The 26,980-nt window shown below is 38.5% G+C and overlaps 1 protein-coding gene across 9 annotated transcripts in view; it reads right to left on the reverse strand.

Moving 5' to 3' along the window:
- Positions 1–26,980, reverse strand: part of golga2 (golgin A2) — a 31,695-nt gene that overhangs the window by 4,109 nt on the left and 606 nt on the right. Inside the window, exons 2-25 of one of the 9 annotated variants that reach the window (XM_055198285.2) lie at positions 25,701–25,820; positions 24,336–24,416; positions 23,776–23,910; positions 23,432–23,481; positions 21,385–21,448; positions 20,496–20,555; positions 18,966–19,046; positions 16,772–16,810; positions 16,364–16,426; positions 14,808–14,901; positions 14,603–14,709; positions 14,462–14,520; positions 14,241–14,382; positions 14,065–14,154; positions 13,841–13,948; positions 13,677–13,764; positions 8,251–8,387; positions 7,900–8,118; positions 7,708–7,821; positions 7,396–7,620; positions 990–1,089; positions 805–893; positions 350–518; positions 25–192 (exon numbers count right to left, since the gene is read on the reverse strand). In XM_055198285.2, the coding sequence (XP_055054260.2) occupies positions 25–192; positions 350–518; positions 805–893; positions 990–1,089; positions 7,396–7,620; positions 7,708–7,821; positions 7,900–8,118; positions 8,251–8,387; positions 13,677–13,764; positions 13,841–13,948; positions 14,065–14,154; positions 14,241–14,382; positions 14,462–14,520; positions 14,603–14,709; positions 14,808–14,901; positions 16,364–16,426; positions 16,772–16,810; positions 18,966–19,046; positions 20,496–20,555; positions 21,385–21,448; positions 23,432–23,481; positions 23,776–23,910; positions 24,336–24,416; positions 25,701–25,820 (2,602 nt within the window). Of the gene's footprint in view, positions 1–24; positions 193–349; positions 519–804; positions 894–989; positions 1,090–7,395; positions 7,621–7,707; positions 7,822–7,899; positions 8,119–8,250; positions 8,388–13,676; positions 13,765–13,840; positions 13,949–14,064; positions 14,155–14,240; positions 14,383–14,461; positions 14,521–14,602; positions 14,710–14,807; positions 14,902–16,363; positions 16,427–16,771; positions 16,811–18,965; positions 19,047–20,495; positions 20,556–21,384; positions 21,449–23,431; positions 23,482–23,775; positions 23,911–24,335; positions 24,417–25,691; positions 25,821–26,980 lie in introns of all 9 variants that reach the window. The other 8 variants (XM_055198284.2, XM_055198288.2, XM_055198291.2 and 5 more) reach the window with 8 other exon arrangements.

A 26,980-nucleotide genomic window follows, 5' to 3' on the forward strand; every position in this document is an offset into this window, starting at 1 on the left:
GATTAAGCATGAGGAGCGCCTAACCGATAGTGTCCGTTTCTCCTGAAAGCTGAATGCAGCGGTGCTCCAGTTCCTCCAATCTTTCCTTCAGATCCACCTTCTCCTGCATGAGAGTCGTGAAACGCCCCTGAAGTTTCTCCATGGCGCCCCGCAGAGCCTCGTGCACCTCCACAGGAACACCACCAGAGCTCTCTGTTAAAATACAGACAGAAAACTATTTAAACTATTTTTTTACATTAACTTTAAAACATCGCATTACAGGGTGATGTGATATATCCGGTAGTGTGATCTCTTTCCACTTGCAAAAATGTATTGGCGTAATGCACTTGAATATAGCGTAAGGTTGTACCTGAAGCTGCCCCCGTCTCTGTATATGTGCTGTGATGATGATGCTCGTGGCTCATTGCTGCTATTTGTTGCCGTGTGGCATGATGAAGTCTCCTCTCCTCTTCAAACCTGCGTCTCATCTCATCTTTCTCTTCCTCCAGACGTGACAAAGCAGAATGCACAAACTCCTCCTAAACAAACCATCAGAAGAAAACATTTCATTTAAAGGTGTAATGTGTAAAATTTAGGAGGATCTTTAGACAAAAATACAATATAATATCCATAACTATATTATCGGTGGTGTATAAAGACCTTACATAATGAACTGTATTGCTTTTATTACATTAGAATGAGCAGTATTATCTACGCCACAGTTCTGCTTTCATGTTGGTTGCAATTCACAGTCTCACCACTAGATTCCAGTAAAACTCCCTGATCGCACCTTTTAAACAAAACCCATTTAATGTAACAGCTCACCATCTCTTCTTTGCTCTCAAAGTCTTCTGGGATGACAATCTGAGACTTCAGGAAGCTGTCTGGAGATGAATGACTTTCCAAACCATCACCTTAAAACCCAACAGAGCAATCATCAGTCATTCAACAGATCAGTGTGGGTTTTTCTCCTCATCGCATCAGATTTTATGGTTTCATATCAAACTTACCCTGGTCTCTAGATGACTGGCTCATTGTGGAGCCATTTAAGAGCTCCTGAACTTCACTCTTTAACTCTTCATTGTCTCTGACCAGCTGATTTAACTTCTCCTAGAGAAGGCAGAAGTGCATTTGAGCGTGTAAAGTTTAAAATATTTTATTTCAGATGACATTTTTGAACCACTGGCTGCATGTGCTTTTTAAACCCTCTTCCTACTGGACCTATAAACATGAGCCACAGTCGGCCTGGGCGGACACGCGTTTGCTTTATTCGGCGCGAACTGTGGTCTTATAATTAAAGTCAGGCGCCATTTCTTCATATAATGTGAGCTGCACGTTTATCAGGCAATTCTTCACAGTGCAACCAGCTTGTTTAAAAGCAAGGCAGCGTTGCCAGGTCCTCTGCCATTTTTAAACTGTTTCTGCAGGTTCATGTTTTTCTGCGGGTGGAAGGATTTGGTTTGGTTTAGTCATTGGTATTTGGGCTATGAATAGTCATTGGGGTGCTTTACGAATAAATTTGAAAGGCCATTGGGCTGGTTTTGTTACACGGATCTGGCAATTCTGAAGGACAATGGCAGAAACAAAAGAGCAAACGAAGACTGGTTTTAGGGCTGCAGCTATCGATTATTTTTGTAATCGATTAATCTAGCACTGAATCGGTCGATTAATCGAGTAATCGGATAATTTTTTTGTGTGTTTTTTAAACAACTAAAACAAATAATTCATAACAAAAATGGCTTGGCTGTAAAATGTTCAAGCATTTGGCTTTTATTTCTAAAAAACAGAGGTATTTGGCTCCAAGAAATAAGCCTATTTATTTCAATTGTTTACCCATTTAGTGTTTATAAGTGCCAGTGCCAACAATTAAACACTTTAATTTATTAATATGCACAACAGGTTTCATGCTGTAATCTAGCCCTGACATCAAAGTAAATATCTGGTTTATGTACATTTCTACACCTGCAGCATTTACCATTAGGCTTTTAACATATAATATATCATTTCTGGGGTGAGCCTATTTGCTATGGTAACAACCTGTGTGTGTGCGCACGTGCACCTGTGTTTGTGTTTGTGTGTGCACACGTGCTGTGCGTGAGAAAGAGTGACACCCCAGTCAGACGTTCAGTTGCTTCATTGCATTTTGGTACTGCAGAAATACATACATTCATTTTCAATAGAACGCTGCATTTGGTTTGCATCACTTGCATTGCGGTGCATTTTAGGTTAAGAATCCGTTCGAAAAATCACAACATCACGTCCCGCTGTATACAGTGAATGCATGCAGCTGAAATTATTGTTGCGTGGCTACGTAAAAGCATATGTGATGCATTGCGCGATCGGTCTGATCGCGTGAGAGAGAATAACTTCCTTATGCTAAACTCCAATAAGACAGAGATTATTATTATTGAACAAAATATGTCAGATTACAAGTTGCCCATATGATTGCACTGTGGTGCCGTTTTTTGGTACACACACCTGTAAAGTGCATGCGTGCATCTGAAGGGGTTCTTTTTTAATCTATACTGTCCTGCAATTGAACGTGAACACGTTTACTACTTAAAAACAACAAAGCTAAACATCATATCTAGTCAAACCGCATAACGACATCGCTACAAATACAGTATGGGATTAAAATCAGCGGAAGCTACGTTACCTTGTTTCATCGACGCTTGGTGAAACATCAGTGGATGTTTTCAGTTCAGATGCTGAATGTAATGATAATGTAATGATCCCAAACTTTAGACAGTCTCTCTCTCTGCTGTTTATGGACATATTCGCTCCGCCATCGCGCCAACTAAATTCAAAATGTACCACGCGCTATGATGTGCTTCCTGAACATTGAACAACGGTCCGTGTGAATCAGATCTCGGCGCGTGTAGTGCGCGTCATAGGAATTTAACGAGGCTTCGAGGCAGAATTTTTGCCTCGAGGAATTTTTTGAATCGAGTAAATCGAGTAACTCGATGAATCGTTTCAGCCCTAGACTGGTTAATAAAGGTTTAATTTAGTCTTTTAATATAAATGAGTTTCTATTTGTTTAATAGTTGTTGGGTTTCATAAAAAAGGTGTTGAAGCACAAACTAAACATCCGTTTTAAATAGGGATGCTCATATCAGTTAATTTTCCCGACCGACAACCGTAGCTTCTAAACCGAACATTAACCGTTAACTTATAAGATTTTAATATGAAATTATCATTGAGTAAAAATACAGTTGACGGTTGTCTTTGAACTAGTAAAAACAAAACATTTAATTTGAATGTTCAAACAGCAGCGACAGATCAACAACAGAACCAGAATTCATACATTATCAGATATCAGGGTTTATACAGAAATCCTTAAGTTAAATTTACTACTTTTTACTACCTTTTTTACTACCTTCAGAATATTTTTTAAAACCATCACGACACTGAATTGCAAGTGTTAATCAGCGACCTTTCTATTATTTACACAGATTTTGACATATATAACATACAAAAAATAATTAAAGTGAAAAAAATTCTTCTTACTGAAATATTTTTCAGGCCAAGTCATATTCCTTTACCTAACACTTTATGTAGGCGAGACCAATAGCATTTTAAGGGGAGATTTTTTTGCCATAAATTCCATATTGAAGTCTCATGTGGCATATATAGGTAGCTGTAGTTTGCAGGGCATTTCAGATTAAGGCAAAACAGCTAAATAACTCACTATACCAGGGGTGCAAACTCATCAGGGGTGAAAAAGGTGACAAGACACAAGCGCTCTTATATAAGCGGATACGCGGCTTGCACGCTCCTCTTATACAGAAACAGGTATATAGCGCATATAGCACTGTTGTCAACGGCTTAAAATCACTTAACTTAAAACTGCGGTGCGTGAACAAATGTTAAGCTTTATGACCACGCGCACAGCAACGTGACGTGGGCGCGTAACCTCAAATGAGAAAATACTACGAGTTAAGTATGTGCACTCAATCTGCATACTGCTTAAACTTCGGCAGCAAATGAGGTGGCTATAAATTGTAAAACATAACCCGCCAAACTGGCTAGTAATTTGACATCGTTACCACAATAGCTGGACATGATTTTCATAATTTCATTTACTGCTACCATGTCGCAGACCCCCCTCACCCCTCATTTTCAAAAACTCATCGGATCTAGACGAAGCACAAGAATGACCTATTTTGTATAAAAAAAACGGCGAATTTCGCCGAAAGGTGACAAGTTTGCACCCCTGCTATACTGTATAAAAAGAAAACATGAATATCACCACCTTTAATGAATCTTTGATTAATTATTTATTAATTGTAAATGTATTTATTTTAGCATTTACTAATAATTTTTTAATCAAAGTTGAAACTGTTAACATTAATGAATGCACCATGAACCACCGTCAATTACTGTAATGACATAAACAAGAATTAATTAATGCTTATATACTCAATATTTTTCATTGTTTGTTTATGTTATATATGCATTTACTAATGTGAACAAATACAACTTTTTCATATCATATTATTCAGTACACATAAACGAATAATCCAGGGTCTGTTCTGTTCACACAACAGCTTACAGTCACAGCTCTAATACAGTAACGTTATGTGTATGAATATAAACCCTGAACGAGTAACTCGAGTCAAACTCGTGTACAATTCACACAGGATGTCAGTAACCATAGTGACAGTTGTTAATTGAATGACTGTAAGTTACATTTATCAACAAAATATTATGTTACAATAGAGGCAGCGCTGATGTGCTAGTTTATGCGCAATGTTTCTGCTGTTTACTTTCTCCTGAAGACCTGAATGGTCGTGTTTATATGAGGATATTTGCAAAGACGGGATTTTTGACGCATGTGTGTTATTTAAGGCCAATTAAGCGGCAAAAATACGTACAACACAAGCTCAATGAGAATCGAATGCGCGGCTTGCGTGCTCCTCTGACACAGAAACAGCGGACGCACTGTTGTTTGTGTTTGAATGGCTTAAAATCACCTGTTTTTAAACTGCTGTGCTTAAATATATGTACAAATGTTACGTTTTTGTGACCACACGCAAATGCAACTGCAAGAACCGACATGTGGATGACATCAAAGTCCCGCGAGAGCATTTCGGAAGCAGGCTCCTCTTATGATTCCTCGTCAATCGCTCTCACGGGATTTGGATGCCACCACAAGTTTACCTACGAGTTTAACAAACCCGTTGTATCAGCCACTGGTTAAATCAGCATAGCATTAAAAAGCGTGCCGCAGATGATCAGTAACGTGAGAAATCATTTACCCCCAAAATACAGGACCCCTTACGTTAGTCATACTGTGCAAAGACACGCAATTACCTGTTTGGTTTTCTTATCCCACGAACTGAAAGGCTTGCCAATCTTCATTATTTCGCTAAGCCAAGTCAATCGTCTTTAACACCTTTATCGATCTTCAAAACATCGGAGCCTTCCTGCATTATAAGTTTGACCATGCTAGCTGAAAAAGTTTTACCTCAGCTTAACGTGATACAGTCAGAAAACACGGAGTGGATCCGGTCCGTAGTGATTACAGTACGCTTACAGCGGAGAGAGGAACGTGATTTGGCTCCACTCCAGGCTTTGATCACATCCCAGAGACGAAAGATCTTTGATTATTTGCCCAGATATGCAGGCGATTTGAACTAATTTCCAGGCATCATAACATTACAAAAGGCAATCGAAAATGTACTACCTCGTCAGATGACGCTTACTACTTTTTACTACTTTTTACTGGCCTTAATTTGGCATAATTTAATTTACTACCTTTTACTACCTTTTACAACCCCGCGGAAACCCTGGATATTCACGCAACATTACCTTATTAAAAAGCACACGATCAGTCCAGAGGATTAATATCCAAAAAGGGCAGATTGTCTCCGTTTCATCTACCACAGTGGTCATTTCTAAAGCATGATGCTTTTCAGAAAGTTTCTCCGTTTGTGCAAAAAGAGAGATGTTTATGGACAGGGTCAGAGGCCATCAGTGAACGTCTGTTCGGATGTGCACGAGACGGACCACGTCATCTTGCGCGTTCAGCTTCCAAACACGCATACAAATGATTTTTTCATACAAATGATTACTTTATCAGACCGTCAGGGCAGCAATAATTTGTGTCATTTACAGGACATTCACAAATTAAAGATAGAAAAAGTGGCGAAATGTCTGTCGGCTCATGACGACACGCACCATGTATTAACAAATATTTTTTTATTTTAACTGATAATGTTAATCGGTCATAAATTCTTACCTTCGGTTAACGGTTAAATGGTCAATGTGAGCATCCCTAGTTTTAAAGTAAGGGGAAATCTAGGTTTTTATTACTGTAATGCTGCGTTCACACCAGCCGCGGTAGAGGCATCAAACGCGAGTGATTTCAATGTTAAAGGCGAAGTGCACAATGTTTGAAAGCCAATGTTGATATTTGAAATCACCTAAACAAACACGCCCCTACCCCAATGGACCTTCTTTAAAAAGACCCACCACACACATACGCAACCCGGCAAGGATGTCGGTTAGTAGACACGCTCCTTACTGCTGATTGGCTATAAGTGTGTTTTGGCAGTTGGCCCGTCTCCTTTTCCAAAGCGTTTTTCAAACATTGTGCACTCCGCCTTTAAGTAAATGTGAAGACGCGTTGACGCGCACATGGGGGTCTCGCGGCGCGAATGAGGCGTTTGGCGCAACGCGGTAGACGCGATTTCGCCTCGTTCGCACGAATGCCGCGAATTGAGTGTTGCCGCGGCAAACGCGCAAGTTGAAAAATGTGAACTTTGGCGTAAAAATGTGCCGCGTTAACCAATCAGGAGCTTGCTCTAGTAGTGACGTGATTACAGGAAGCGAGCGGAGTCTCAGTGGAGTCGCAGAAGACCCTCCCATGACGCGAATTTCCGATGTCTCGATGACTAGACTTTCATGTTCGAATGACGCGAGTAAACTCAAAATGTTCAAGCGGCAAACTAGACGCGGTAGACACGAATTTGACGCCTCAAACGCGACTGGTGTGAACCCATGGATATCACTTTTATATCATAATGGCTTATTTATCTTGTTGATAACAAATAATGTTCATTCTCATCAAGATCTAAAGTTAAAGATTAAAATAAGTATCTGTGGCAAACTTTCCTCACCAGCACACCCCTGACATTTAAAGATGTTTAAATGCACAAACATTTTTTATCAAATCAAAACGATTACATTAGTAAAACTGTTTTAGCGTGTGGCTTTTAAACTTTTAAAGTGCGTTATAGCTATAATAAGTGAAAAATCTAATTGAATAAATATTTATGATGTTTTTATCCGATTAGTTATGAAAATGTATTTGCAGTCCTATATGTACTTCTGATCAATGGACTAATTACGGGCAGTCTGTGTTTATATTTTATACTGTCTGATTTATATACGTCAGTAAGTGGTGTTTACCTGTGCCTGCTCCAGCTGCATGTGACTTTGTTCCAGTTGCACTTTGCTCTGCACCTCATCATGCTGAAGTCGGTCCATCAGCTGCGTCTGCTGCAGGAACTGCTTGTGCAGATTTTCCCGTTCGCCCACGAGCTGCTGGTAGCCGGCCGTGTACTGCTGCAGATAGGTCAGGTACTGATCTCTTTGTTCCTGTATGGACTCCATCTCGTTTGACTTCTCCAGCAGCTGATTGGATAAAGCACAGAATATAGCTTTGCTTCATTCTGGGTGAAAACTGCCCTGAACGACACTTGTGAGCAGACGACCACCAACCTGTTCTTTGGCATTGTGAAGATCTTCCTGTAGTTGCCCCATCTTACGAGCGATCTCCTTCTTAACGTGCTGCTCTGACTGCAGGGCGCTGGTCAGCTCCATGTTTTCATTGGTCTGGAGGAAGACAACATTCATGAATCAGCCAATCAGATGATACGATATGATAGTGATGTCACTTTCACTGGAGCTCACCAGCTTGACAAAGCCGTTCTGAAGCTCGGCCAGCTGGTCTTTGAGGTCTCTGTTCTGGGCCAGGGCTCGGCTGATGGTGGCCTTATCGCTCTGGACGTCTTCTAGGATGCGTAGTCGATCCTGTGAGTTTTCAGCGGATCGCTCTACCTGTCTCTCCAACTCATCCAGACGGACTTCCTGTTCCTGCACCAGTCGACTTAGCTGCTCATTGTCCCTCACCTGCACGACACATCGTGACAGTTAAACACGCTGTACATTTTACATTCTTATAACTTCAGTATTTACAATGTGCAACAGAGAGATCCAAATAATATTTCTGGCATGTGCCAAATGTGTTTCTGTGAAGATCACCTGTGCTTGATACTGCAGACTGAGTGAGTCTCTTTCCTGCTGAAGGTTGTTGATGGATTCCTGAAGGGCCAGCTCAGTTTCTGAGGGTCCTGAGGTCTGTGACACAGTGTGAAGCTCCTGCTCTTTGTTCATCAGAGCTGCAGACAGACAACACACAAATCTCTGATATTTACTGGTCTAAAAAAAGAGATAGGGCATGGGCCGTAAAGGTGTATAAGATCATGTAAAGTATCATTGGGTGTGAGTGGGGCACATAAGGGTGTATGTAAGGTCATGTGAAGCATCACAGGGTGTATGTGGGGTGTACGGGGTGTATATAAGGTCTTGTGAAGCATCACAGGGTGTAAGTGGGGCATAATGGTGTATATAAGGCCATGTGAAGTATCACAGGGTATAAATGGGGCATAAGGGTGTATATCAGGTGGTGTGAAGCATCAGAGGGTATAATTGTGGCATATTGGTGTATATAAGGTTGTGTGAAGCATCACAGGGTATGAATGGGGCATATGGGTGTATGTAAGGTCGTGTGAAGCATCACAGGGTATAATGGGGCATATGGGTGTATATAAGGTCGTGTGAAGCATCACAGGTTGTATGTGGGGTGTAAAAAAGGTCATGAAGTATCACAGGGTATATTTGTGGTAGGGCTGCACGATTCGGAGGAAAAATCTAATTGCGATTTTTCTGATCAAAATTGCGATTCGCGATTTAAAGTGCGATTCATTAGTATATAATAAAAGAGCTACATCCAGGTTTGTTGTGGTGGTTTTAATAGCACCAAAGAAAGATGCTGTGCAACTGTTTATTTAAAACCTCTTAAACATTGTACCAAGTTGTCTGCAGGACTTTGCTCTTCTGCAGACACACTTTTTTTTTTTTTAAATCTAAGAACATTAAAAAAAATACAATTTAACAAAAATGTATTGAAAGTTTTATTTAAAATAACTAGGGCTGTCAAAATAAACGCGTTAATAACACGTTAACGCAAATTCATTTTAACGGCACTAATTTTATTAACGCGCGATTAACGCAACACGCAATTTGTGTTTGACCCACAGCTAGATGAATTGAGATGCAGCAAGTGACAGGCGCTGTCTAGATGAGTCGGAGCTTTTCATAAAAATAAGAACATTAAGCTCTCATCTAGCGAATCCAATGCTATAAATGGTCATTAAACATCTAAAATCCACGTTTTCTGCACGTGCAGTTTTCTTTATCTGCACGTTTTCTGTGAGGTGTACCATCCCAAACCCATATAAAGCAAAGATGCGTCTTCTTTCACTTTTTAGTTTCGTTTTTAAAGCATTCAGAAATTATAGAAAATAGACTGCAGGACTTTCTTGATGTTAAAATAATTATTAAGAGAGATAAAGTTCGGGATCTAATTAATGTTAAAAGAGTTATTAAGAGTGACAAGGCTCAAAAGCGATGTCTGACGCAGACGTCTGAAGCGCATGCACACAAACGCGCGAGACCCATATATATAGACATCTAACACAAAATTACAGGTTTAAACATATCTGTTTTGACTAGGGATGGGCACGGATATTCGAATATTCGAATATTCGATCGGCAATAATAATTCGAATTTAAAAAATGCTATTCGAATGTTTGTTTGTTTTTAATGTGCCACCAAAGGGTTATGACTTATTTAATGCTTTTTCACTTCATCTATACTCTTTTACAGACTTAAATGTAAGATATACATGAACATTAATTCGTATATATTTCTGATTGTTTGGCACTGCAGATTGCAGACGAATTTAAGTTTTTTTTCTTTTATCTCCGGGTTTGGCCGCGCCGCGCCATATTTGGCATCTGTCAGTGAGGGCTCACGTGTTATTAAACGTGCTTCTCCGCCGCCCGCATCAACACATCATGAGAGATTTGTAAGCTTTCTGTTATTAAGTCTACTTTATTTTGTTAATAACGAGACAGACACGGAGAACGAAATGAAACGGAGAACATTTATAATATGCGGTGCTCTTTCAAAAATGAACCGGATAACTGCACATGGCTGTTTAAAAGCAAAGCTCCGTCTTTGTGAAATCTTGTTAAATTAAGCTAACGTTAGTAACTTTGCACAGTCAACAATAATCTATCGAGCCAGCTTACGTTATTTGTAAAATAATGTTAAATACAGATATTCAATCCGTCTGTTGTTTTTATCGGATAACCATCTCACGTGCAACACGAGGAAGAGTTTTCTCCGCAGCACCGGTGTTGTGTCGAACTCTGTTCCCCCTATGTTTCCCTTTAGTGTAGTGCTTTTATAGCGTTTTCATCACGTTACATTTAGAAAGATTTAAGATTGAATTGGTTATACTAAAAAGGCATAATATCATGTATTTTATAATACAATTTATTAAATATTTCATACATTTGACAGTTTTCTATTAGGGTATTTCTTTTAAAATATAGCCTGTCTTTTCCTTTTTTTTCCTTTACTGGTTGTTTTAAAAATGTAATGTTTGCATACATAATTAAATAAATATTATACATATAATATGATTCATACTGTAAAAATAATTGACTTACCATTAAGAACAATACAGATACATTACAGAAATGCACACATATACATCTCAGTAGCCATTAAAACTTTAAATATATAAATAATAAAACCTATAACGTGATAAAAACGCCATAAAAACACTACACTGAAGCGAAAAATAGGGGGAACATAGGGGGAACAGACTTCGACACAACACCGGCATTATTGTATCTAGTCAGAAGAACGGGCTTTCACCGAAGCAGGTAGGGTAAAGATGGTTTCTTTATTCACAAATACATGTCAAACTAAACTGAGAAGATATTTATATATTGACTGAGCAGTCGGTTATGTAGATGCGTTTTTTCGTTTTCTCCGGGCTCTTATTTGGAGTCTGTTTAAGGGTTTAAATGATGATAGCCTACTTTGTCAAGTCCTCAAACTTTAAACTTCGCAAGTCCTCAAACTTCGCTTAGATTTGGGGTTAATGTATAATATTTGGTATAATATAATGTATGTAAGATCCAACAGTAATGAATTCATACTAACGACCGACTTGAAACTAAGGGTTTGACTGACTCAGACTTCGCTCCGCATGGGGTTTTAACGCTTTTTTTTCTGTAGGATATTTTTAAGAAGAATTTAAAATATATATATACAATTTACAATGTTTTCAACTTAAAAATACATACATACATATACATACAGAATATAAGTTTAGCTTGTTGTGGATATTTCCTAATTGTAAGCCTTATGTGAAATTATGAAAAAATGAAAAATACAAAAGACACATGTCTTAATTAACATAATTTAATAAACGAATATTCGAATAATCGTTCTTTATGAGCTTAAATATTCGAATAGTAAATTACTGGAAAATTCCCATCCCTAGTTTTGACAAGAATTCACGCAGATATGACCTATAATCTGTTATATCTGAAGTGAATGTTTGGTTAACTGTTAAGGAAAAGTATCTGTTGTGTCATTATATTAAACCCTTGCATTATCCTACAGTATCTTAAAGTGGGCTGTCTCAATGTCAAAATTAAACAATAAAAGAAAATCATATATGTAACATTGATATTGTTTTTGCTCTGCGTTAACAGGTGTAGTTCTGTCATGCTTTGTCAGATTCCAACAATTGTTCCAATAGTTTTGAAGTTTTTTAATAGAGAATGTTAAAATATAAATGACACATTTTTGAAAATTTGCTCATCACAACTCAATTTGCCAGCACAGGTCACAAATGATGCAACAGCAAACAGAAACGGAGAAAGAACAAAGTCTTCTAAAGGCAAAAACATTTATAAAACTATGGCTGATGGTTCTGTTGAAAATGTAAACAGGCTGTTGTAGACATACATTTGCATATAGCATATATATTATCCAAATCCATGCTGATTAGAGCATTAAAAACTTAAAAAGTGTTACATTTAGGTAAATTTAGAACAGATAAAAATGTGCGATTAATTTGCCATTAATCGCGAGTTAACTCATGAAATCATGCGATTAATCGCGATAAAATATTTTAATCTATTGACAGCCCTAAAAATAACATATAGGCCAATGTATTTTGGCTGTCACTACAACAATGCTTCTGACAAGCAAATGTTTAGTTTTTTCTTTTAATCATAAGACTATACTCATCTTGTTTTACTTTTCAGGCATCTGTTATAAATGTAAATATATTAGTTATTAGAATCTATGATTTAACATAAGCAAAAAATACAAATAAAACACTGCACAGTCCTCACTGTAGGATTTTAAATGTGGAGCTGCAGAAGCTTGTTCAGTTAAGAGTAAGGAGTGATTTTTATTTTTGGTGTGTAATAAACATTTCTGACACAGAAAGCACCAGGTTACTGTCACTTTAAGACACAAGACAGCTTTAAAACTGCTCTGCTTTAATATACTGATAAACATCCAGCTGTTTATGTTCACTTAGACAAGAAAGAAAACTTAAGTTTAGTGATCATGCGTGTGCTGACTACTTGCTGTGTGCACGCTCATGAACCCTCGTGCCTGTAAATATTCAAAGCGGCGCAGATGTGCGCGTGCAAGAAAGTATAATGTACCTCTTTCGTCTAATGTGTTCCGGGCTTTAATGAAAGCTGCTTATAGTCTGATTGAGGCGCTTCTTATTGTTTGCGATGCATGACGAGAAACGGACGTATATACACCTTTCTTTAAGTCCAACATTACACAAAAGGGAAATGTTTCGCGCATTTCTGTCCTTTCATTTGCCGGGTTAATGAGTTATAATGGGTTTTAAAAATGACTGAATCCAAAATCTGCCAACTTCATGACATTCCGCGTTGTGCAGTTAATTCCATTTGTATGCATTTCGCGATTCTGTCCGTGTTTTCCGCATTGCGGAAATCATATGAGCGTACACTTTGTTGAGGAGTTGAACTGCTGCTCGCGCAATGGCGTTATCTGACGTTCAGTCAGCACCTCAGTGTTAATGCCCTCTATTGGTTTAAACTGCATCAAACGTAAAATGCGCATGAAGCGAACTGTCAAAAACTGCGTACTAGATGATTGTTATATTTGATAGTTTTAAATCGAAATAATCGCAGCTCTTGCGATTCGAAAATCGCATCCATTCACATCGCGATTTCGGTTCAAAAACGATTAATCGTGCAGCCCTAATTTGTGGTGTAAGGGTATATAAAAGATCATGTGAAGTATCACAGGGTGTATGTGGGGTGTAAAGGTGTATTTAAAGTTGTGTGAAGTATCACAGGGTATGAATGGGGCATTTGGGTGTATAAAAGGTTATGTAAAGTATCACAGGGTGTATGTGGGGTGTAAATAAAATCGTGTGAAGTATCACACAGGGTGTATGTGGGGCATAAGGGTGTATATAAGGTTATGTGAAGTATCACAAGGTATATGTGGGGTGCAAGTGTGTATATAAGGGCACATGTAGTACCTGCAGCATTTTCCAGTTCTAAGATCTTCTCTTGCAGTTCATTAATGTGAGCAGCAGTGCTGTCCCTTTCTTCAGACATCAGCCGTACCTACAACACACCCAGCATTATAAACACTCTCCAGGAGGTTGTATACAGTATATATTACATATAAATATGAGTGTACCTGAGCAAGGAGCTGTTCGGTTTTATCCTTCCATACTCGACCCTCCTCCTGTATCTGAAGCGCGTACTGATCTCTCTCCACCTGCAGCTGAGCTACTGACTCCATCAGCTGATCACACACATACACAAAATACTTTAATCATTTATTCGATGTGGAAATGATGATGTCCCAACATTAAGATGACAGATGTTAATATTAAAGGGGCTCTGAACACACACACACACCTGAGCCGTGTGCTGCTCTAATTGATGTTTTTCCTCCAGGAGAAGCTGAACTTGCTGGTGTTCTGATGTAGGTCCAGAATGATTGGAGAACTTCACATAGAGAAGAAACCGAGAGGTTCACATCACAGGAAACAAATTGTTGTTACAGTATGTGTGCGTTGCAAGAGTATCTTCACCTGCTGCAGCATGTCGTCAGCCATCTCCAGACGTTTCCGGAGATCCTGAAGTTCAAGTTTCATGGTGTTGTTCTCGTTCACTGTTAACTTGACCCGCTCGGACAGTTCAGAGATCTGCTGTCTGGACTCCTCACTCGATTTACTGAGGAACCCAAAGAGAACATCAAAAATCAGCCGTTAACCCAACAAACACACACACAACGCAAACAAACTTAACTTACTTCAGTCTGAGGGCTTCTACTCGAAGACTGTCTCTCTCCTTCTCAAGCTCTTTATTGTACTGCAGAAACAAAACACGAATTTTGTTTTAAAACAAGCTGCGTCGCTCTGTCAATTTAAAGCACAAATGTGGGACATAGTACCTTCTCGAACTGTTTCTGTTGGGTGGATACTGTAGATAATGTCCTCTCCAACTCAGAGATTCGCTGTTTACTGGCCTGCAGTCGTGAGCTTAGATCCTCTGCCTCGGCTGCACAAAAACACACATTTTCATGATACCATTAGCTTTTAATTATTGCGAATATCTTACATTTTACACAGCAGATCTCTCCTCACATACACACACACCTGTCTTCTGTCGTGCTGCCTGCTGTGTGTAAGACAAGGCCGTCTGGAGCTCAGATTTCTCAGACACAAGAATACCGATAGTCTGGATATGAACCTAAAAAAAATAACACACACAAGACTTGTTTATACTGATTAAGGAAATCCTACAAAACTAATTTATCATAATTATACCTTTTTAATAGGAAAGCACCGATATGTCAGCCTATAAATGGTATTTTAGACAAAAGCATTTCCCCTCATTATCAGACATCAGCTGTTTGTTTAGAAACAGCAATGCTATTGGTAGATGTCATTCAAAGTAATCGGTAAAGAAATTTGTCGGTGCATGCAAAATTTTCACAAATATATAACTGCTGTATGAACAACTGAATGTATTCAAATTGAACAGAATGAATTTTAATATATTTTACATGTACGCATTTGGCAGACGCTGTTATTCAAAGTAACATAGCAGTTCTGTAGTCCAGACAGAAACACTTGAACGAGTGTCAAGGCCAAGTTCAGATAAAGCTGGATGTCTTGGCTCGCACTCCAGTACAATATTGACTTACATTACATTCATGTTATACATTTTTTATCACTGTGAGTTTTGACTGAGATTCAAACCCATAGCCTTTGGACTGCTAATGCAATGATCTACCAACTGAGCTAAAGGAGCAGTTATATACCATATTTTTGGACTATAAGCCATGTTTTTTTTTCATAACCTGGCGGGTGCTGCATGTTACAGTCATTATGAGTATGAATTTAAAAAAAAATTATTATTATTATTATTTATATATCTTTTTATTGGAGAATCAAGGATGTTACATTTAACAGGAAGTGAAACAGTTCTCCAGTTTCAATTTATCTTTTATCTTTTTTTAACAACTAAAACCTTAGACAAACCCCCCCCCCCAAAAAAATTAAAAAATTATGAATTAATTTTGACATTTATAAGGCAAGAGACATCATTACCGTCTACAGCCGCGAGAGTCCGCCATATGCTGCTCCTGTATTTATGTAATTCAATGGATTCAGTGATGCGGAATGACGAGTCTGCGAACTTTACGCTAGTTGGCTTGTTCGGTTAATTTAGACTATTTAACCTTCCAGGTAAGTTCTGTATGCTATGGTTTATAGTTTAAATAACTGATAATATTACTTTAACGTACAGACATATAGTCCTGAAAATACGGTACACAAATTTCAGCCGATTCAAAATAGATGAAAATGAGAATAATCATATTAACAACAAAAACAAGATTGATTGACAGCCCTAGCTTATGAATATTAAATTAAAATTCCCAAAATTTAATCTATAAAACTGTTTGTAATAAACTAGTTTAATCGGTTCTGTTTTCATTTCATTGATAAATCAGCCGAGGTGCATAACATTCATATCATATCTTGTTTCAATTTACCAATTCCTTGAAGCCGAAATACTGAATTGCTTACGGTTCCGACATTCTCACCTTTAAGATTTACTACCCAGTAAACGCCTTACTGCGATTAACAAATCCATTACATCATTATAAGGAAATAGAAATCATCACAGTACAGCATCACTAGCTCACCTGCAGCTGTTCACGCATGGCGCCCTGCTCCTTAGAAAACTTCTGTCCGAATTCTTTCCGCTCCTGAGAAAAAAACATGACACAATAAGAGTCCTTCATTTAAAAAAATGTATTTATTAAAATCAAAACTTATACCACGGGGCTGTTGAATGCTTTATTCTGATTGGTTGAGAAATGAGCCACAGGTATGCATTATTTTTCGATAAACGCACACCTTACTGATCAAATTACCACTAGAGCAATGTCTGTGGTAACCGTGGTATAAGTGGAATAATTGACTCCGTTACTTTGAATTATTTGAAAATAATGCACACCAGCGCTGTGAATTACCACCTCATGTGTGCATTATTTTCGAATAATCAGATGGCCCAGCGTCAAATATTCCTTACATATTTGTGCACTGCGTACCTTCTGCAGCTGGTCTGAAAGCTCTTGAGACTGTTTCGTCTAAAATCACAAAACAATAAAGAAAGTTGTTAATGTAAACAACATCTTATTAAAATAATGCTCTGCTAGTCAACTGACACCCAAAGTGTAAGCAAATAAAAAAGTTAGTGAGTTAAATACAAATGAAATTAGACCTGTTAGGAAAACATCACACAATTTCATTTAAAAAAATCATACGTTTCTCAATATCTGTGTTTTGGGGTAACTTAATTGCCATCCGAAGGTCTATCAATGTAAAAGTCCTTCTGCACTTGTAGACCACTAAAAAGCACCGTATGGTCACGTGTTTCGCGTTTATTCTGCACAAGAGATGTGTGAGCATCTTCATAACTGAAATGATGAGAAGTAAGGGCACAATCTTTCATCTCTCTTCTACAGCGAGTGGGAGCTCATGTAAATAAAGAGAAGGAAATCATGAAAATGTTTAAAATGTCGATTATCAGTGCTAAAGACAATTTTCTTTCTTTCTTTTCCTTTGAACGCCATACCAGTTTCTAAGGCTATATTCCGGGAGAGAATAAAGTGTTAGTAAATAGAGTAAGACAAGAAAAGATTTAGCTTAATTTAAAATTAATTTCCTACAAAAATATTAGAGCTATGTTTGGATTCACTTGATTAAAAACCTTTTCAAAAATATCAACAGAATAAAAAAGGTTTCTCACAGGATGTAATACAATATAGCAGGATATGTTTAATGGACAATGAATTCTGACATGATGAATATTTTTGAGGATTTTCTCCTAAGAGTAAAAATTAATGTGTAATTTTTTGAATGTCCTATTCTGCATATTGTATAGATTACTTGATTCCAACAATTCTCAAACCAGAAATATTGTTTAATCCTCACATCAAAATGTATTTCATGCAACTTATTATTAAGACATTGATCCCATTCTGATTGCCATCTAATTCTGATGTATTAATTTATACTTTACTAATTCTGTGGAAGCAAAATACAATTTTAACATGTATTCAATTACACAACAGTAGGCTATTCCATTTGCAGTACATTTAATCAAGTATCCGGGTCATGTGAATGATTGTGGGTGGGGTTTCGAATTATGAACTCTCACATCCACCGCAAAGTTATCTTTATCCGAATCCATGAGTTTTATCGCGGAGGAGGCATGCAAATATATTTATACAGACATCCTCATGAGAATCAATAATCGTCCGAATAGGTCTTAAGTTGAACAAAATAATGTAAGAAACATGAGAGTATAACTTAAATTGCTGCTATTATCCAACTAATGCTTTACACTAGGGATGGGTATTGCGACCAATATGGCGTTTCAATTCTTATTTAAATGGTTTCGGTTTGATTTAAAAAATTATTTTTGCATACATGAAATCCATATAGCTAGCTGTTCCACACATATTAGCTGTTTCGCTGAAATACACATTAACATTAGACCCATGCAATTGTTTACTTTTAACAAACACTGTAACAAGAAATTATAAATGTGTGCATACATTACACACAAAGTGTAAAAAAAAATGTAAATGTGCAACAGTGAAATTCATTAACAACTTGAAACATGAAATAAAACGGGCCCATAAAGTTTTCTCTGGAAATTTCATATAAAAAGACATCTTTAGGAATGAGAAGGAAAGTACAAATAATATTCACATCCTCCGAACTAAAGCACAAACGATAATAATCGAGTCAAGGATTTTCCGAATCGATGTTGTTTTGTTAAATTGCAGGTTCGTTAAAATCAATATTTTCCCCAGCCTTACTTTGCGCACAATATATATTGTTTTCAATTAGTTTGTTAGATTGTGTGATACGACAAGATGTTATTGTAAGTCACATGCACATGAAAGGTGAGTCAACACAAATAGATGAGTAAAGCAATAACATTTTGCATTAAGATATGTGCTTGTGTCTGTTTAAATGGCATGCACATGCATGCGTGCGTAATAATACCTTCGGTGATAACGTATGCGAGCAGTTAGAGGTCAATCACACAAAACACGTTCTCATATTTCAACTAATCATTATTTTTTTAACTAGTGCATCAGACAGACGTCCTCTAGTTGTTTTTGACTTCAAGAACGTGTCCTGTGTGAACCACTCCTTTAACAAGACAACATGTTAAGGACACACAGCCCTGAATCTCACATATACACACAGTCTAACAGACACTCTTACCAGTGTCTCGAGTTTGGTTGTGAGCTGGGCGTTTGTAAGCGCGCTGGAGTCCAGAGCAGCCGCCAGCTCTTGGTTGCGAGTCTAACGTGCCGGCATGCACAGAGAGAAAGAGAGAGAGAGAACTGAATGAAGGCGAGCTGAGGTGAAAGTGTATCACAGCGGTGTCTTACAAAGAATCTGTACTATATAAAATAACACTTCCGTCAACACAATAAGGGATATTTATACTTTTACACCACATACTTTCACAATTATCCATATTAAAGGTGCAGTGTGTAGATTTTAGCGGCATCTGGTGGTGAGGTTGTGAACTGCAATAGACCCTTCCCTTTCAAAGCATATAGGGAAGCTAGGGTAGGACAAACATGTCACCATCTGAGACAATATTGTGACAAAACTTTAGGGCTACTGTAGAAACATGGTGGTGCAAAATGGCGACTTCCATGTAAGGGGACCTGTCGTGTATATAGATAAAAACAGCTCATTCTAATGTAATAAAACATAGCAGTTTATTATGTAAGGTCTTTATACACCACTGATAATATAATTATGTTTTTATAGTCAATTTCTGTCAATAGATCCTCCTATAAGTTACACAGTGCACCTTTAAAGTCAAGAAAGGCTAGTATTTTGTTGGGGTTTTTCTCATGTCTATAGTGTACTCCCAAAAGTCAACAATATAAACCTTTAGCAAATACACACACATTATAAATACAATGTCTTCCTCCTCTGAGATAACCAATGAAAAACAGTAAACCAGGATGTTTGTTCAGTGTGTCAAGAGATCTAAATCACACTGCACAGTTCCTACAGGACACAAGGATGTGAGAGAGTGTGGGTTACATAACTACAAAACCAATTAAACTAAAGATATGGGGAAAAAAGCAACTTTATAAACACTTTACATTTGGTCTTTGGTCAGACAACAAAGGCATACAATGATATTACTGTAAGTGTATTGACGCTCTTATGTCAGACAGACAGCAGCTCCTCTCCTACTGCCACCCACTTTTATCTTTAGGAACTTAGGGGCGTGTACACCAAAGCGTTTAAACACGACTGAAACGGCAGGCGGACGCCGACTGTAGACTATGATATTCTGATTTGTTTGTCAGTCGTTAAATAATGCGCTGTTTGGTTGTTAAGGATATTTGCCCCGCTCCTCATCCACTGTGATTGGACAGCCGAGTGAGAAGTGACATTGACGAGCTGAGCATTTCACTCAAAGTTCAACTTTTCTTTTCAAAAACCAGGGCTCAGCGTGGACAAAACCGGCCAGCTGCTGCCGATTTTGAAAAGCGGGGCACTTTCATTGGAAACAACTAAAAACAAACACCGGCATAAACGCTGTGGTGTGCACGCTCCATTACACAAGTGCTTGAAGTGAGAGTTTCCCAAATCAGAGAGATTATTGAAGCTCACAGTGGTAATTGTAACCCCTACTGACCGCATTACATCATGCTAAATAATTTGACATTTTTGGTTTAAAATGTATTTGGAGACTAAATGAATCAAAGAAAATAAACAGACCTCCAGTTCTTTCTCATTGACGGTTGGTGGTCCGCTGTCCCCATTGATGTATGTTGTTGACTGGATTGCATCCAAGACAAAAAAAAAAACAATTTAAGCAAGGAAAAATACAAACATTCTCTAGGAGGGCATTAAAACATTTATTTATTCATGTTGACATAACCTTATAATTCGGTTTAATTCCAATTTAACTCTTTCCCCGCCAGCGTTTTTAAAAAGTTGCCAGCCAGCAACCGCATTTTTTTAAATTTTCACAAAATCTTAATGCCGTCCAGAATTTTTCTTCTTTAAGTATATAAACATACAATATATCAAATGAAAAAACAGTTTCATCCAATCTTTATTTGTTCTCTTTTTACCACCTCTCAAATACAGGTAGGTTTCTTCAAAAATACAAAATTTTAGGTAGATAATTGCTTAAGATAATTTTTTAAGAGATCAGATTCAAACCATGATCAAAACAAAACAGTTTTTCCTGTTTTTGGATCAGTGGATGCTTAAGTGTTTTATAAGTTTAAAGCACTACCTAGTCGATAATAACAGAAATATGGATTGCCGTAAAAACTCGTCATTGGCAGGGAAGCGTTTTCTCTTAATTCACGAGATAACTCTTCAATGGCAGGGAAAGAGTTAATTGCGGTTTAGAATTAAAGTGCTTTATTGATGTTAGTCTAGCAATGCCTTAAACTTCTAAAAATACCCCAAGAAACCCCAAAATATGTAAATTGATGTGGAGCATTTGAGAGGAACTACTTGAGATTGGTCCATGAAAACGACATAAATGAATTAAATTAAATCAATATTTAATAATGAAATGTCACATTATAGACATTTCGTGAGCTGTCAATGTAACCTGATGTTGGAGAAATAAAAAAGACAGACGACTGACCTCAGACAGAAGTCCATTAAGCTGCTGGGAAAGCTGTCTTAAACTTTCTGTGGATGACAGAGGTCTACAAAAAATACACACACAGAGGTCAACATAGCATGAATTAGACAACATATACATAGGCATTGGAAGCATGCAATAGGGATGGGCTATGGCCGGTTTGGTGATTTGTCCAGCAGCCATATCACCCTGTAGCCCAAGACAGCTTGCCCACTGAAGCTAAGCAGGGCTAAGACTGGTCAGTACTTGGATGGGAGACCACCTGGAAAAACCAGGTTGCTGCTGGTAGTGGTGTTAGTGAGACCCGCAGGGGGTGCTCACCCTGTGGTCTGTGTGGGTCCTAACAACCCAGTATAGTGACGGGGACATTATACTGTCAAAAAAAGAATCGTCCTTCGGATGAGATGTTAAACCGAGGTCCTGACTCTCTGTGGTCATAAAAAATCCCAGGATGTCCTTCGAAAAAGAGTAGGGGTGTGCCCTGGCATCCTGGCCAAACTTGCCCATTGGCCTACTAATCATCCCTCATACTAATTGCCTCAGTCCCCTCTCCACTAATAAGCTGGAGTGTGGTGGGCGATCTGGCGCAATATGGCTGCCGTCGCATCATCCAGGTGGATGCTGCACATTGGTGGTGGTTGAGGAGATTTCCCCATTTATATGTAAAGCGCTTTGAGTACTGAGAAAAGCGCTATATAAATGTAAGGTATTATTAGTAGTAGTAGTATTAAATCGCCATCAGCTGCTTTCAGATGGAGCGGCATTTACTACACAAAGCCATGGTTCACTTACAATCGCGGTAATTTCGCATTAATTATCGCGGATGTATCACATGCAATATATATGCGATATGGCCCAGCATGTCAATGAACTACGACTCTGTGTAGTAAATACCGCTCCATCTGAAAGCAGCTGATGGCGATTTACATCTAATCAAAGAACCGGCTTTACTGACGAGATGCACATGATATCGCATGCGATTTATCGCCCATCCCTAGCATGCAATACCTCTCCTGAACTACGTGGTTGTTGTAAAGTTTTTAGGTCTAAAGGGGTGATGCCAGAAGTTAAAACTCATCTTTGTACTAGGTACAGTTGTATAAATCAGAGTACTCCCTGAACTCGGTTGTGGCTAGAAGGTATACAGCTACAACCAAACCCTCCTTCATTTCTCATATAATTTCGCGTCGGTTTAGGGTTAGATTTACATAATGACATCCCTACCCAAACCTAACTCTAACCCCAACGCCAGGTGACAACTGTTTAATTTCAGGTACACTGTTTAATTTTGCGTAATCTAACCCTAAACCGACGCGAAAATGGTTAGAAAATAGGAAAGAGAATGCAACGGACGTAGTAGTATTTAAGTCCCCAGTTCGTATACCCTCCGCATGGTCAAGTGCGTCAAGTATTGACGCCCTGGGATGAGGATGTGTAGATATGGCCTCCATTGTCACATTCTGGTACGTTTTGTTTATGCAGTTTATTTGCAACACGAGCACTCTACAAAAAGCGTACGCATCATAAAAAGTAAACTATACCAAGGTCGTTAAGCATTTGTGCAATAAGGCAACAAAATCTATTTCATGCAAACCTGAAACTCTTAAAGGCGGAGTCCACGATGTTTGAAAAACGCTTTGGAAAAGGAGACGGGCCGACTACCAAAACACACTTATAGCCAATCAGCAGTAAGGCGTGTCTACTAACCGACATCTTTGCGTATGTGTGGGGCGGGTCTATCAACAGAAGGTCCAGATTCTATTGGGGTAGGGGCGTGTTTGTTTAGGTGATTTCAAATATCAACATTGGCTTTCAAACATCGTGGACTCCGCCTTTAATATTTACTGCAGTTAATCTTCGCTCACCCACAGCTTTTATGTGTGCATGTGCTGACATTTTGTTAAAGAAATTGTATTTTATTCCAAAGTTAATACTTACACTATCTAAATATCTGAAAATAAGTGTGAAAATACTGCTGAAAAAGTGGGCAGTCACTGTGTGACTGTTTAAACAAACACATTCTGTGACATAAGAGGAAAACATTCACCTTTTTTCCTCCAGCGGACGTTCATCGCCGTTGGCATCTGCTGAGTTACTCTAAAAAAAAAACACAAATGAAAAACTTGATAGGCAAAACTGGACATGGTTGCATGATACAAAAACTGATGCAATGCTCCAAATTTAATGAGACACATGGATAACAGGTTTTTAGAAAGACACAGCAATGACATGAAAATGTACATACAACATGGACAACTGCCTACCTAGACAACAAATAATGGAGGTAGGCAAATAATGGAAACTAATGAAACGAGAGGTTTAAAAATGCTGTATAGGTAGGCAGCCGACAAGATTTGCAACACAACCAAGGTGATGGACATACAGACAGACCTGCAGGGCTGCACTATCAGCGGCACACTCAGTGTTAATAGCATAAGCGAGGTTAGAGACAGATGAGTCTTGGACAGGTTCTGCACCGGGCTCCTCCAGCTCCTGCGAGACCCGGTTCTCCACATCCATATGATCCTGAGAGACAATACACATTTTTGATTGGGATGCGGAGGCTGAAGGTCAAGTCTCCTAATGAAACTACTTATATTTAGCCTGTGAGGCCTTTCAGACGGTGAACAAAAAGTTGTTTTAGGGGTGGAACAAGTTGTTACACTTTGATGTAAGCTTATACAGGGAAACATCATATGCACATTGTTCTGAAGATACAATATAACCAGCAATGTGAATAAAGTAAATAGGTCAGTTTGCGTTTCATGTTGTCAACAAGCATTGTTGAGATCATGCAAACATGCAGCGAGACCTGCAAAACAAACCCGAAAGCCTCAGTGACTGTTCAGAATAACCACGAATGCTCCAGTGATCATTTACAATCGTGCAGGTACACAGAAGAAAAATTCAGAGGAAAACAGACACGAGAGGATACACACAGAGCTGCTCACCTGATTGTTAACCAATGGAGGCTGTGACACTCCATTAGTCTGACTAAGATCAGACACCATAACTTTGAGAATATTCTCAATCTACACGGGAAAGGAGAGGCAAACCATGAAAGAAAAGGACAAAGTGAGAGCGATTAACAAAAATGGCAAGAAAACAGGAAAAGCAAGGTGAAGGATTAGTAGCACCTGACTTAGCAGAGATTAACTACCTACTTGTGCAAAACATGACAGGGTTTCCCGCAGCACTTTGCAGTTCAGGCGGCCCGCCTAAGCTCGTAAACCCTACCGCCTTAACTAGGTCGTACAAAAAATAATAATAATTCGCTACACAAAAGGCCATCAAGTGCATCTCGGAGAATAGCGAGGACGCACTTCACACCATGAGCAGGCACGCGTGCCACACGGCCGAAATGAGAAAGATGTGGTCCGGACCGTCACTGTCTGGAGGATAACTAGCCAGTTGATAAAACATCTCGAAGAATAGCGCAGACACGCTTCACACTTCGAGCGTGCACGCGCGCCACACGGCCGAAATAAGATAAAGACGTGGTACGTCAGATAATGTAAATAATAGTGGGAAATAATCAGTTTTTACAATTTTTGCGCTATCATCGTTTGCCAGACGTTCTACAACATCTGCTTTAGTTTGTTAAACTTTTAGTTTCACTTCATCACGCAGCTATTCTCGTTAGAGGATGAAAACATTTAGTTAATTAATAATCTAGTATGTGTTCATTTTCTGTCATAGTTTCTTTAAAATTATGTTTTATTTGAGTGTTTTAAATTAAAAAAAAAATGTATCATGATGGTACGCCCCGCCCCTATGACTGCCACGCCCCCGGCCCTTGACCACCTTAACTAACACATTTTCTGCGGGAAACCCTGGCAAAAGATGTGATAATCAAACCTGTTTGTGAACAGACCCTCTAATAAAAATTAAAATTGTTTCATAACATCAGAAAATGTTATTCATTTCACAACACCAAGATTACTGGCAGCTCAGATTTCATTATTAGAAGTCATGACAGAAAACTGGGCGTACAGTCATTTCCAAGCAATACTTGGCATTTATCAATATGGACGTGAGCGGTGGCTACATTCAAATCTCACATCAGGATTCAGCTGGTGTGCGCAAGTTTTGAGTTAGCGCAAAAATGTAAGTTCAATGTCCAGTAGTGGACAAGCAACACTTTCTGTAGGTTAATCTTTTGTGTCCATTTTGCAGTAAGCCGCAATAACAGATCTATCAAAAGCCAACTTGGAGAAAGTCAATATGCATTTAGTTTGAAGGTAAAAAATAAAAAAGAGTTATAAAAGAGTTCAGGTGATTATTAGCAGCATTGATCGATTACCCACCTGACTCACATTGTCTGGCGAGTGTCTATCAGCGGTCGAATCTGGCTGATCGCCTCCTTTTACTTTCCTCTTCTTCTTTGGTCCAGCACTTCCAGTGGATGGAGAACTTTTCTGCTGAAACTCCTTCAGCTACAGAAAGACAAAAAGCAGAGCTGAATGGTTTATCCTGGTTCAATGCCAATGTTTGATTGTGTTTGAGCTGGCAACAATTACAGCTAACTGCTTTAACATCCATGAAACGTCAATAAAGGCCTCAGCGCAGAAAGAAAACAACTTCAAAAACAAGCCCAAAAGGTTTGGGAAAATTAAGTCACCCTTAAAAATGTAATTGCATTAGATAACAATATCAAAGCAAATGTCACTCATATCAAGCAGAAGACAAGACGACGGCGAAAAGATATCAAGACACTATATCCGGTAATGTTTTATCCCCTAATGCTGTCAAATGGAAAACACAATACTAGCAGACCAGATCATCTATAAACATGCAGAGCATGCAGTCCTGGGTTTGGACCCTGAACAACTGTTCGCCCCAGCTGTGAGGACAGACAAGTGTAAATCAGCAGTCATGAGACGCACGGCTGTGTCATGACTGAAATTCCAGCATTAATCTAAGTGTTGCCATTCCTGGCCTCATACACACACACACAAACACACAATGTAAGACAATGGTGGAGTTTTGAATTGTAAACAGTAACTATTCAGCAAGCTGTCTATATAGTGAACTACATAACGAGAGAGCATTTTGGACAATAAGTGAGCTGCCTACCTAATCAATACTTTTGTGCATTGTTGCTCATAAATGCATTTGCACATTTAAGATATTCAGTAAGATGCACATCTAGACTGCATTTATTGTCAGTTAGGTAACTAACAAACAAACAGCTTAGATTACTTTTTTTAGGTTACGTTATAAAAGTTACAGACATAAAACATAAACAGACTATCCTACTACAGACAGTTTGAACATACTATGATTTCCAAAAATGCTGTTTGACTAGACAACTGTGATGATTTGGAACACAGCCAGTTGACCTCATACCGATCAAGAACTGTGATAATTACCTAAAATTATATTAAATGTACATCTGTATTAAATAACTCTGTATCAAGTAGCTTTAGATCACTATGAGGAAACAAAGAGGCCAAATAAATAACAACATGTGAAGTATAAGTCAATCAACCAGCTGTTTAGTTGGTGCTGTCACTCTTTGGCATTTAACTAGCAGTTAGCAAGCGAGCTAACACTAACTAAGCTAACAGGATAAAGTCACGAACAAAACCAAAAC

Source organism: Misgurnus anguillicaudatus, chromosome 22 (assembly GCF_027580225.2).
Source record: "Misgurnus anguillicaudatus chromosome 22, ASM2758022v2, whole genome shotgun sequence".
NCBI classification, from domain to species: Eukaryota; Metazoa; Chordata; class Actinopteri; order Cypriniformes; family Cobitidae; genus Misgurnus; species Misgurnus anguillicaudatus.